The sequence below is a fragment of the Sinocyclocheilus anshuiensis genome, unplaced genomic scaffold, assembly GCF_001515605.1.
Source record: "Sinocyclocheilus anshuiensis isolate Anshui unplaced genomic scaffold, SAMN03320099.WGS_v1.1 scaffold179, whole genome shotgun sequence".
NCBI classification, from domain to species: domain Eukaryota; kingdom Metazoa; phylum Chordata; class Actinopteri; order Cypriniformes; family Cyprinidae; genus Sinocyclocheilus; species Sinocyclocheilus anshuiensis.
Genome location: NW_015549577.1, coordinates 78,610 through 92,938, shown reverse-complemented (window position 1 = coordinate 92,938; position 14,329 = coordinate 78,610). Strand labels below are relative to the sequence as shown.

Here is a 14,329-nt window from a genome sequence, read left to right as displayed (position 1 = left end):
CACACACACACACACACACACACACACACACACATCTCAAACTTGCTTTCAATAGCAGGCACTATTCCAATCAAGGTAACGATTAGATTGAGATGACCGAATTTTCCAGAACCTTAGAAATAGAGGCCGACACTGTTTGTCAGGAGGAAATTGATTCTCAATGGAGAAAACTAAATGGGTGTCGATAGCCAGCACTCATTGAGGCCGTTAATATAGAGTTTACTCATATCCTTAGTTCCAAGTGAAGATTTAAAGGGAAAATGACTACTTCACACTTAAACAGAGCGAGATGGAGCAGGAGAGAGTGCTTATGAGGGATTAGGATCCCTTTGAATATCTGACCGCTAAGAATTAGGAGCTCAATTTCTCAATTTTATGACATCAAAAGTGACAAAGTCCCAAAAGACCCGTAGATGGATTTTCTCTCCAAACGCTGAAACTCTGTCACATTCACTAACTGCAAGTTTAAGGGATTTCTGACAGCACCGCTCATGGATGTTTTTACTGCAGATTATTCAAAGTTTGGGGTATTCTAGGGGCTTAAAATAGCGATTCATTAATGAGATAAAACATTTAAAGCAATAGGATTTTCATTATGATTCAAGAACTAAGATCTAAGGCAAGGGCCGTTCACACTGACAGAGACTGTTCTCAGAACAACAAAGAATAAGAAATATACAATAAAGAACTATTACTTATAAATAATTATTTAATTAAAAAATCTATCTATCTATCTATCTATCTATCTATCTATCTATCGAGATTTTTGTTTGCACAAGGAGTGCTCCACACAGAGATCTGATCTCACCATCATCCAGTCCATCTGGAATGACATGAAGAATCACAAAAAGCTGAGACAGACTAAATCCAGAAGAACTGTGGCAATGATGTTTCAAAGAAACCTTCCTGCAAAGCTACAGTGGAAAAGTTTTAGGCACTTGTGTAAAAATGCTGTAAAGCATGGATGCTTTCAAAAATAATGTCATATATAGATTTTATTTATCAATTAACTTCTATTAACTAAATCAAATCAACATTTGGTGTGACCACCCTTTGCATTTTTTTTCCTTGGTACACTTGTGCATAGTTTTTCAGGTAGGTTTCTTGAAGTGTCTTGGAGACATTGTCACAGTTCTTCTGGATTTAGTCTGTCTCAGTTTTTTGTGATTCTTCATGTCATTCCAGATACACTGGATGATGGTGAGATCAGATCTCTGTGTGGAGCACTGGCTGCTGTCAGATTCCTTGTGTATACAAAAATCTCACTGGATTATTTCAATCAATGGCAAAAGGAATGTTTGGAAATGAAACTGATATTTCCTACTGACACACTACAGCAAAATAACTGGCCTAAAACGGATTTTGTGTGTTTTTTTTTGGTGAAAATACTAATGGCCTAATATATAACACACATATTATATATATATTTTTTTTAATGTTTAAAAAATACATAAAATATTTATAAATACATAATTCTAAATACATTTCATTATAATGATTATTATTTTAAAATAAATACTATATAATATATCATATTTATTTCATAATTATGGTTTTTAAATAAACAAATAAAATGTATTTGTTAATGTACTAGCACCGTCAATTAATCGCTGTCAGTCTGAACACACCTTTTTTAAACCTGTATTTGGGGGACTTGACGTTTTATAAGGTCAGTGATTACAGAACAGTATTGGATGTGCCTCTATTGAAAGAAACATATTAACTTTATTAGTTAATACATATATACATTTGATCAAAACAAACACACAAACAGACAGACAGACAAAAGAATATCTATAACAAAGCATGCGGCTAACACCATGTCGTAAAGGTGCTGTGATTAAACAGGGGTCTAAATTCTTTTGATTCTTTTTTGTGTCATGAAGACAAAATGTCTGCAGTTTACTTGTGATCTTGTGAATGTGTGTTGAACCATCTGACCCAGAGCTGGAAAAACATGAAATATGATAAGATAGAAGAAAGAGAAAGACAGACCATGCGAAAATGAGGTGCGTAATGCCCATTGCACCAACAGCACAGATTGCTTGTTCAAGTGACAGGCATGAGAGTCATAATGACACACGGGACGCTGCTGCAGACAGTGACAGGAGAGAATGACGTGACGACCCGGGGCGTTTTGTCTTCTCTGCACGGTGCAAATGTTAGCAGCTCCTGTGACCTGGAGTAAGTGCACTTGACATTTATAAATTTACTTCCTCCCAAGCTAAGTGTGTGCGTCCATTTTAATATATACAAAAACATCCACACTCTGACTGTAATTTCAGTCTTTATAACATCAAGTGTCTTCCAGCTTAGCAATCACTGGGCCTCATTCATGGAACACGAGCAGCATGAATTTCTCTGTAAATTCATCTAAACTAAGAATGGGTTTATAAACATGTTTATGTTTTGTGAATATGCACACATTTCTGGGTGAAAGTTCATTTTGCTATTATTTAATCACCCTCATATTGTTCCAAACCTGTATGCATTTCTTTCTTCCGTAAAACACAAAAAGATGATATTTCGAAGAATGTTGGGGTCCAAACAACGTTGGATTAAAACACACAGGCATTTTTCAAAATATTGTCTTTTATGTTACACAAAAAGAGTCACGAATAAATGTAAAATTCTAGTTGTTAAAAGTTTGGAACTGACACTTGGAAATAATTGATTTGAAAAAATCTGGAATTGGAATCAAAGTTGATTCCAAAAACAAATCTGAAATCAAACAGACCTTTGAGTTACACTTTCCATTCAAAAGTTTGGGGATTGTTTAGTTTTTTTTTTTAATGTTTTGTTTGTTCAACAAGTCAGGATTTATTTGACCAAAAATACAGTAAAACATTAATATTGTGAAATACTATTAAAATCATTCTAATATGCTGATTTGGTGTTCAAGAATAATTTCTTATTATTATCAGTGTCGAAAATGCGTAATTTTTATATGGAAACCGTAATTAATTTAGAAATACAAATAGAAATCAATTGTAACATTACAAATGTCCTTAGTATTATTTTTATTTATAATAAAAGTATCATGAAAAATCTTACTGACCCCAAAATTTTGAACGGCACTGAACACAGATATTATTACAATTTATGAAAAATTTATGCCAGCATGGTTTGCCAAACGATCTACATACAAATTCATTAATTTTGCATGAACTGTACCAATACTGCAATTTACTTAAAGTGGTCATAGGATGCCCATTTTCCACAAGTTGATATGATTCTTTAGGGTCTTAATGAAAAGTCTGTAACATAGTTTGGTTAAAATTTCTCAATGGTAGTGTAAAAAAACAAAAAAAAAAACACTGGGTGGATTTTTATCATTATAGGGTGGTTGTGTACACACACTGCCAACACACATTTCAGTTCAAACAACTTGTAAAAGTGCATGTAGCATCCTATGACCCCTTTAATAGCTCTACAAACATTTTACACAGAAATTCGCGCTGTTCGTGTTTCATGAACAAAGCCCACTGAGCGTATATGATATTCTTCAGTAAATAGTCAGACACATACTAGCTTTATTAATAGTTATGTTGCAAAAATGTCTTTGCAACAAGAGCAGGACACGAACGAGCAAACAAAAAAGGCTTGCATATGCAATAAGCACCAGTAAGCCTTTCTGCTGATATTTGCAAATAGGAGCTGCCAGCAACATCAGTGCATTACCCTACAGCTGTCTGTGTATCCTCCCGTTCAGCGCTCATGTACTGTACAAGAAACCTGTCAAAGACATACACACCTACACATTGTAACAGCTTGTTGTATGAAAGTACACAGTTGATTTTGTAGGGAGCCTATTTTCTCATGCTTACATGCTTTGACTTTGTGGTTTTCACAGGCTGGCTGATGCAATAACCAGACTGGCCTCAGATGGGGTATCACTGTCAGAAATGTATTTGCTTTTCTATTTCTCAAAGGTGTTTTTATGATCCCTCTTCAATATATCTTGTAAAAGTGTCTCTGTGTTAAAAATACAGGACAAATTAGTTTAATGTGTAGAAATGCCTATACGAAAGCCTTCTGAAACACTTTAAATAAAGCTTAATTTCTAGTAGGACTATCTGTTTTTCCAGACAACTGCAGATGGGTACATAGTTCAGAAAACCTGTTTGGAAACAGTCATTATATCTGAAATTCTTGGTTTGGTGCTGCTAATGGTCGACTGTATGTGCTTGTAGTTGTGCATGCAACAAATTTGGTCTTGCACTGACAATTTCAAATGATTCAGCCAATTATGCTGTTGTTTTTCCGAGGCCACAGGTCCCTGCCACAAAACCTCTGCTCACAAACTCCCTCAACACATGAAGTCATACAGCAACTATGACATACTCTTTCCCTTCACTTCAGCCTTTAAAATAATTTTAAGCACAATAACAACCTTACTTTGATGAAGAAAAAAAAACATGCCAAATGTTAAAGCCTGATTATTAGCCAATTTCCACTCTTCAGTTCTTTATCTTAGAGCACATATAAGAGTTTTTGTCCAGCTTATAATATGCATTTTCATTTAAAAAGACAACACACACACTTTCTCCCTTACTCAAAGCTCAATACATCAGAAGACTTTTAGCAGAACATGCCTTGATGTTCTCCCACCGGTAATCCATCTTCCAAATAACTACTTTTAAAAAGACAGAAGAATTCGCTCTGTTTACTTAGGGATGGGAATCGCATGGACTTGAATGACTCTGATTTCAGTTCCTTAATGATTGCATTACTGATTTTTTTTTTTTATCCCTTTTAAAGAAACACCCATCCTTATAATTAATCCTAACCATAAATCGTTAGACAAAAATACTAAAGAGCTCATTTAAAAACTCTTAATTTTGCTATAGCACTGTAGATTCAGTAGCACTGCAGCACTGTTTTACAATACTTGTAGCATATTTGTTAAAGGCAATGACTGAAAAGTATTTTTACCAAACGTACATAATCCACCAATCGTGGCAAGCGAGAAGGTGGGATCTACAGAGAACGGTCAAAGCGATGCAAATACATGTACATATAATGTATGAGGCCTCTAGAGAAAACATCAATAGGAAAACAAAGCCAAAACCCAGACATTTTACCCTAGTACCAGTATTAATCGAACTGATCCTCAATTTCCTAAACCTACACATAAAGTTCACAAAAACATCTGCAGATCTCAATGCAGTGAAACATTCCTATTTCCAGCTTTTTTCTTATCTCCTCACACGTAAGCTCTGCACACACCTGGTATTAAGATCCGTCTCTGTGATCTGATCACGAGTAATCATCCGAGAAATACTGCTGTTTACACCTGTTAGCATGGTTTAAATTGAGGTTTTCAAGGTGGAAAAACCCAAATATCAGGCAGGCATTCTGATGCCCTAGACCAGTGGTTCTCAAACCTGTCCTGGAGTACCCCCAGCCCTGCACATTTTGTATGTCTCCCTCATCTATCACACCTGATTCAACTCATCAGCTCATTAGTGGAGACTGCAAGACCTGAAGTGGTGTGTCAGATATAGGGAGACATACAAAACGTGCAGTGCTGGGGGTACTGCATGGAGAGGTTTGAGAACCCCTGCACTAAACAATATATGATACATCTCAAAAAAAAAAAGAAAGAAAAAAAAAAACAATTATTACACAACTGAAAAACCAAAATATTGGAAGTATTATTACAATATAAGATATAAAATAATTTAATATATTTTAAAATGTAATTTATTTCTGTGATGGCAAAGCTGAATTTTCAGCAGTCTTCAGTGTCACATGATCCTTCAGAAATAATATGCTTATAATATACAAACACAAATATGAAAAATAAATAAATATAATGGTAACAGTGCAAAAAACAAAAACAAAAAACAACAACAAAATATGAGTCCGTTTAGATTTGGCGACGTCCACCATTTAATGTAACACCATTCCATGTAAACAGGAAATTTGAGACTAGGATCTCATTATCCTGCTGGGTAACGTTAGTCAAGCAACGACACAACAGTTCAACAGAGACACGTGTTGCAGGGGTGTGACGGCTGTAAAGACACAGCATGTATAAGAGACTATAAAGCTTTAATGAGATGTGCTAGTTATCTGCCATATTGGCGTGTTCTCACATAAGGGCTGTAGGTCTCTGGAGGGAAGCCACCACTTCACCTGATGTCACATCACAGCAGGACACACACCTTCAGATCAGGTGACTTCAAAATGAAATGGCCGGGGCTTCTCTGTTACGCTGAGCGCGAATGGAGATAAAACAGCTCATTTACAGGAGATAAGGGAAACCTAAGAACGTATGCCAGCCATTATTCGCATTTCTTTAATGCAGTCTTCAAAAGAACACACAACCTTCAAAACACACACCTTGTAATGAAAAAAAAACACCAGACAATGTAATGTAACTGAAAAAAGACAAAGCTGCCAGGGAACAAAAGGTTTCAGTATAAACAGTTTTTGTGTATTTGTAATAGGCGGAGCGTGTGTAAGGCCTTCCCCTGGCCACGGGAACTTGGGGCAAAAATGGCACTAAATTGGACAAAAATGCCTCTTCACAAAAAAATTAAATCTATTACGTCTGTTGCTAACAAAGTGAATATGAATAGACAGTGTCAATTGCGGCATTAAATTAATATCTGCTCATGTTGCACCGTATTTCATTTTAGGCATTTTTACAGTGTTGCGCATTTGAACCAATCACACACAATTCTGTTGAGCTTAGGAATGCAATGGCCAATCAGAAGCGTTCAGATGAGTCATCGTTCAAACTCATCAGTTTTGTTGAGTGTGCGCGCGTTTGCTGACTGAATTCCGGACTCTTGCGAATTCTCTCATCATAAACAACAAAGCGCAGATGTACGTACAATGTAAGTAAGATTTCAGTGATTCAGCTTCAGTGATTATAACAATAGTTTTGTTTTTTTGAGAGTGCTTAAACTCGCGATAGATCAGTGTTAGTGATAATGTCACTTTCTAGGCTATATATAATTTATTTGCTGTTTGAATAACCGTGGAAAGGAAACGTTATATAATTATTAATTTCTAACGTTTTTATTAAATTGTAATCACGTTAAATACAAATTCAGTCCCATTAAACATTTTTTTTCGCCTACATGACACCCATGTCTGGTTCTTGCCTAAAAAGACGGGTTTATGATGTTTAATACATTTGGCTGCTTTTAGCCTTACCCTGGAGTTGGTTCACCCTCCGCCTATGCAGTAGAGTGAAAAGCTGAAAATTCAGCTTAAATTTTCCTACATTCACAGAGTTTATTCAGGCCACATCTGCAAAAATTTATTTTAACAGCTAAACAGAGGGCCAAGATTTCTGAGTCAAAATATGAAATAAAAACACCATATCAAACCAAAAACAATTTATAGAACTGTCAGCTGCCTGCAGGCCTTGCCTGAAATGTAATTACGGCATTAAAAAAGTTGCATTCTACAGAAAACGGGAGCATGTTTAGTTCGTGGAAAGCACATAAAATATAATGCCGAACACATTAATGGTAAGATCATTTATATGAGGCATTTCAGAGGCTGGAGTTGAACTATAAACTTGCACAAGGTCAGTAAATTGCGTGGTGGATTTGAACAGTTAAAGACTGTAATTATACGCCTGGCAAAGTTTTAAAACATAATGGACACAAATGCCATTTAAGGTTTGGCGTTTACACACATTGATCTGAGCCATTAATTAGTACTAATCCATAGTGATTCAGGGAACATGTAATGCATGTGAGTGTGTCTATTTATACACATTAGCCCAACGGCATTGGTGACGCTCACCACCAAGTCACATTCACAATGCCTGATGATGTGGAGTTAAAATACTTAGTGTGACAGCAGTTACACGTCCGTTTAAAAGTCTCCCATGCTCACCAAGGATACAGTAAAATTTTGAAATATTATTACAACTTAAAATAACTTAAAATATCTGTTTTCTATTTTAAAATGCAATTTATTCCTGTGATGCAAAGCTGAATTTTCAGCAGCCATTACTCCAGTCTTCAGTGTCACATGAAAAAATCATGATATCTTTCTAATACGCTGATTTGTTGCTCAAGAAACATTTCCTATTATAATTAATGTTGAAAACAGTTGTGCAGTTTAAGGGGATTGTTCACCCAAAAATGGAAATTACCCCATGTTTTATGGATAAAAAAAAATGGATATTTTTCTTACACAAACGCATCGATTCACTTCAGAAGGCTTTTATTAACCCCCCGGAGCCTTTTCATTTTTGGGTGAACTATCCCTTTAATATTTTTGTGGAAACCATGATACATTTTATTTTCAGGATTTTATGATAAATAGAAAGCTTGGATGCAATGATTTTACATTTAAATTTGAAAATTAAACATTAGCACCAAACATTCTAGCAACTACAATGCAACAACCTGGCAGCTACCTAGAATGCCCTAGAAATCACACAGCAACAAGCAAGCAAGCAACACTCACATTTTATTTAAAACGTTAAAAAAAAAGTTATTTGCAGAAATAATAGAAATAGCAGAAACGTCCAACTAAAAACATACTAATATGTTTTTATTTAAATAAACATACTACAACAACATTCTAATATGCTATAAATTATGTAAAGCACTACATAAATATGATTTTATTGAAAATAAAAAATCTATGTGCCAGACTGTGATTTTAAGATCCAAACGAATCTAAACATCAGTTATTTTACACCACTATGGGAATATTTCACAGAACAAGCAGGGAGGAATATCACACCCTATTTATCTCATCTGTTTATGGTGTATTTTCACCAAAAATGCCCATTAGACACTTCACAGCTGCATACTTGGACTCATTATAGAAACAAAAGCACTGAGTGGAACTACTGCTTCCCTCAAAACTTCATTAGAGCTTGGCCGAGGATGTGTTCAACCTTTAGTTACACAATGTTTTCCCCTCTGGCAACAGGATTGGATGACACAGTGAGTCCAGAGCATGCACTAAATATGGGATTAAATTACATCGCAGGACTGTGGCAAAACGAAGTGGCGTAATAAAGCCACAGATAAAGTTTGTAGCTTCCAAGGGCGATGGCTAATCTACATGAGCAAGCTGTGAGACTGATACGAGCCACTGCCTGTGTATAATGTGTGCGAATATCTGTTCCTTTGGAACATAAAATGGTAACAGCACAGTGCTTGACAAACACGGCATCTTCAGGCCTGCAGAGAACCAAGGTAAACGCGGGACGCGGGCTGATTCGTTCTGACACGCCAACCAGAGCATCACTTCCACTTAAGCAAGATGTGCTTTGGACTTGGCATGCAGATGAGCATCTCCAGGGAGCACGGAGAGCAGGAGAGACAGCTCTATCAGTGGAGATCACAACGTGGCAACACATGCACCCAGAATTAGCATCAAAGAGCTCGGCGGTCTGGGGAACATCCGTTGACACTTCTGCTCGCCCCATGCTAGCTCAGATGCACCGCTTAATCTTTAAAGCATTGTTCAAATAGGCGATTGCAAGAGGAAACTGTTTTAAATTATCACAAGAAGGGCAGTCATTGCACTTTCCGCTTTATTGTGCTTGTTTGGAGCGCGTGAGAGAGGGGAAGACGATAACAGGAAGCTGAGACAAGTTAATCCCTAGCAGTCGCTTCAATTCAGAAGCACGTTGGCTGTGTTGGAAAACATTGGTTTCAAACTTGATAGCAATCAAGCTATTATGCTCCGCAGGAGGGAACAACAGGCCGGCTGGGACACCCAGCAGCCGCCCCACTGAGACAACAGGACCACGTCCGCTTTTGCTCAGAAGTCCAAAGGGGTTCCCTGGGTTACTGTGCTTACATTCCTGTCTGTTTGTCATGATAAAGATGAAAAAGACCTGGAGGAGACAAAACAGATGCACAATAGTGCTCCTGCATCTGTTTTCCACTCTGAGAGAAACCTTTTCTCAATTACCGTTCGCAGTGGGAGCCCTCTGTCAGCCAGGGCTTATTGCCACCCTGTGCCATTCATCTTAAATTAAATGGCTTAATCAATGCCAAGACAGAGTGGAACAACATGGCAGTACAGTAAGTAATTACCCCTCTCCCATAGAGAACAACACAACACAAAACTCTGCCAGTGAACTCTGTGCAGAACCCCACACCTGTGCGGGCACTCATAAACACAATGGTACGTAGATTTGACTGCTCTGCCAGGGAGTAAACAATTCCACATTTTATTTGGAACATTATGCATGAAAATCTATTACAGATTACAAAAATTAAGGAAAATCATAAACCGCAGCTCAGTGTTTTTTATGCTCAAACAGCAACATTACAGACTAACTAAAGTTGAAAAAGTGAAAACGCATAATAGGACCCCTTTAAATATATAATAAATATGTAATACAAAAAAAAATGTAATACAAATTTTAATACATTTTAAAATGTAATTTGTAATTTAGTGACCATAAGAAACGTATTACTAATTTGTGTTCCATCTTTTGTGTAAATGCAGATAAGCAAATTAAATGATTTTCATTTTTGGGTGACTTATCCCTTTAAGTGGTTTTAGACTGAATCGTGAGTCTTTCTGATGATTCAGCAAAAACAATCAAACAACCAACAGGAAGTAGAATTGGAATAACATGAATTGTAATTCAACAAATCTTCAAACTTCAAGGCTTTTTAAATTGTTTTCAAAGCTTTCAAACAAGGCATTGTCAATCAAACTTTTAAGTTTTATGAATTCCTTTGAATTTGAATTGATCAATTAATTTGCTTGCATTCAAATTTGAATTGCATTCTATTTCGGAACTGACTTGGAATTTAAAACGCATTCTCAATGCAGTTTCAAATGGCACCCAACCCAGTTAAACATTTATTTTGCCATGTTTTTTTTTTTTTTTTCATTTGGCCATGGTTCATGATACAGGAATCAAGCACAGTTAATAAAACCAAACATTGTCAAAATATTTGAAACCATTCCATTTTTTTTATATAAAATGAAACGGTTCTTTCATACAAATGATTCTCGATTCCCAACCCTATATAAACACATAGGCTTTGCATATTCAACTAACAACATCAAAAATGTATTTTGAAGGCATACTTGGGTATCTGTGCTGAATTGCTGTGTGTATTATGGGCTCAATGACTTAGGGTGCAGTCAACACAGGTAAAGGAAGTGAATGAGACAGAGCACTGAAAAACAGCAAACATAGCAACTGATTTAATGAAACGATTCAAATGATCCGGCATGCGTGATGCGTCTTGTTGAAAATGGCTGAGAACTGTTCATTAAAAGCTGGCTGAGGGAACTGGCAGCATCACGTCTGCTAAAATTACCATACATTAGTGCACTTACCTTGTTTTGTATGATTAATGAAGAGCGTTGCCACTTGCACCCTAAACGGCTGTACTGGGGCTAGTTTTAATCAGCCATCAGCGTGCAGAGCGAAACACAGCACTATAACAGCCACTTTTACACAGGCAGAACTGGAATGGGCTAAGATTACTTCTCTTTCCATATTTAAGAGAAAAGGGTACACTGGAAGGAGATGCGGCACATGCACAAACCAAAGACAAACATTTACACATCCTCATATAAACACACACGAATAACCAGAGATAAGTTAGTTTTTTTATACTCACATCTGAATTAAAGCGGAGCTGACAGATGTTGCAAGAAATAACTTGCTTTTTCTTGGGAGGAATGGAGACTCCAAATGTGTGGTTGATTACTGCTTTCTGGACAGGGTCCATCTGGAAGACAAAGAGCAGAGGAACACTTGAGGAATCTCACCAGAAGCTAGGAGATGCTGGCGTGGGCCAGAGTTTGAATCATTTGGCTGATGTGAAAGGGGGTTTTCTGAAGTGAGTGTGCACTAAAACAAAAGTGTTCAGTTCGCAATTAGTATAAAGGTAATCTGTCTATTTTGTGGATGTGAACTGCTATGAATGTATTTAATATTTTGGATCTTTTCATGTGTTTTTTTTCTTTCTTTTTAAGAAATACTTTTATCCAGCAAAGATGACATAAACTAATCAAAAGTGTCAATAAATGCATTTATAGTGTTAAAAAAAACCCCAGCTTTGCCATACAGGAATAAATTCAATTTTAAAATATATTAAAACAGAAAACAGTTCTTTTAAATTCTAATAATATTTCACAATATTAATGTTTTACTGTATTTTTGATCAAATAAAACTAGTCTTGTTGAGCTTCCTTTAAAAACATTAAAAATCTTACTGACCCCAAACTTTTGAATTTAAAGTGGAAATGTAAGGGCTGTTTGACTTTCTGATTCCAATTCCAATTTTTTTTAAACCAGTGGAGATGATCTTCTTTACTGTATTAATGATCAAATAAATGCAGCCCTGGTATGCTTAAAATGTATTGTATATGCTTCAGGTTAGTTCTAAAAAGCCTGTTTCAGCACAATTAATTTCATATTTCATATAACTGTACCCCTATGCACCATTTAGGGCTAAATAAGGTGCAGAGGTATACTTTTTTGAAAAGGTACCACTGCAGCAACAGCTTTTGTCCCTTTTTTCCTGTATTACTAATACAAGATTACTGAGGAATACAGGATCAACTGACAGCATAAACCAAGCATCCAAACAAACAAACACAAAAAATGTGCAACAGAGACTTGTATCATAAAATTTGGAGAAAATATTCCACCTTGCAAACTTAAGATTCGGATTTGGAGTCCAAGTCAACTGACTATTAGTCAGAGTCGAGTAACAATGATTTTATGAACTTGATTTGAGTTTCCATCTCTGCTCAACAGCTGCTTCTATTGCAATACATTGGCAGGATGCAAGCGCCTGTGTTTTGTGCACATAAAGGTTTGGTGGTAAATTCAAAGTGACAAAAACATGAATAAAACAGTAAAGCTGGCATCTTCTTGTCCCGACTCATTGCCTAGTTGCGTTGGTACACAGCTGCTGCTAGCACTCACAATGCAGTCACATTGATGAACACACCAAAAAGTATCATTTGTAAAGAGACCGAGAAAATGAACAAAGTATGAAATCAGCATTCGAAAAGAGAGTTAGTGAGATGTGTATCAGACACACGCTGAGTGTCCTCCGCATTAGTCAGTATCCACGACCCTGAACGCTAGGTGGAAATGAGAGCAATAAGGATCGCAAGCTGCAGGCAAGACAGCTGGGTAATGGTGAGAATCAATGGCAGCCTTGCTGGTCTCCTGGGCTCTACCGGATAGAAATAGATACTCTGTTTACCGAACCAAGGAGGATGAAGAAAGGAAAGCAAATGTGATCTCTGCCACCTCAGCACAGGAGAGCATCCAAACACCTCTGTGGACTTGATCACTTGCAGCTTCTGAAGTTTTGCCAGCTAGCTATCCTTCATTCAAACAAATAAAATGAAATTCAAGCAAAGAAAAGCCTTTTATAAACCTTTACAAATATGCCCTCATTTTCTTCAATTAAATCCTGAATGCTTGTAATGTGACAGTGGAATGACAACAAATACACTTTACTACTGCAATCCAGGAATAGCTCAGCGTAGGTTCGGTTTTAACATTCACAGGCATGTTTTAAAATCAAACGAATATTTTCATCTAAACAGTGAAAGAGTGTTCAAGTTCAGAACAGTCGTTCTTTTTTTTTATATAAATAAGTATTTGTCTTCTGCCTTTTGAAAATTTTATAAAAACATTCAAACAAAATACTTATTTTTGATGATTTGAAAAAATAATTGCTTTTTATACGTTTAAAAGCAATTATATGATATGTAAAAGTAAACATCTGGTTTGTGCCAGAGTGAATGTGTCAACCAAAAACAAGGCTTAAAGTGACAGTTCACCCCCCTCATATTTGTGTGCTATTTTCCATCCAGCAAAGTTCTAAAATCTCACTTGATAACATTTCAATAAAAAAAGTGGAAATGTGTGATGTCATTGACGTGCCTTATATGTCACAAGCCAAGCTGTCAGGAAGATTTTTAAATATTTTTAAAAAAAATCTCTTATGCTCAAGGCTGCATTTATTTGATCAAAAATACAGTAAAACAGTGATATTGTAAAATATTATTACCTTTTAAAATAACTATTTATATTTATATATATATCAAGCGGCAACCTCCCGCTCTCTCTCGCGAAGCCAACAAGGAAGTGACTTAAACTGTAATTCATCAACTGGCCGCTAGAGGCTGGCTGAAAACTGCATAATTAAGGGCGTGGCCACTTGAGTGACAGGTGGATTGCCGCTGCTGTCACCACCGTCGAGCTAGGTGGCCGTGGCTTCACCAACCTGCTCCCGCCTCTTTGCCCATTTGCGATTATCCAGGAGTGACGCGCTGCCAAGATGGCGACGGCCGGTTCCGCCAACTTTTGAGCTTCAAAAACGCATATATATAT

The 14,329-nt window shown here is 36.5% G+C and overlaps 1 protein-coding gene across 2 annotated transcripts in view; it reads right to left on the bottom strand.

The window, feature by feature from the left end:
• The window catches only part of znf385b (zinc finger protein 385B), a 62,205-nt gene that overhangs the window by 10,308 nt on the left and 37,568 nt on the right, over positions 1 to 14,329 (bottom strand). For both annotated transcript variants that reach the window (XM_016445613.1, XM_016445614.1), the window contains exon 3: positions 11,589 to 11,699. In XM_016445613.1, the coding sequence (XP_016301099.1) occupies positions 11,589 to 11,699 (111 nt within the window). The remainder of the gene's footprint in view (positions 1 to 11,588; positions 11,700 to 14,329) is intronic.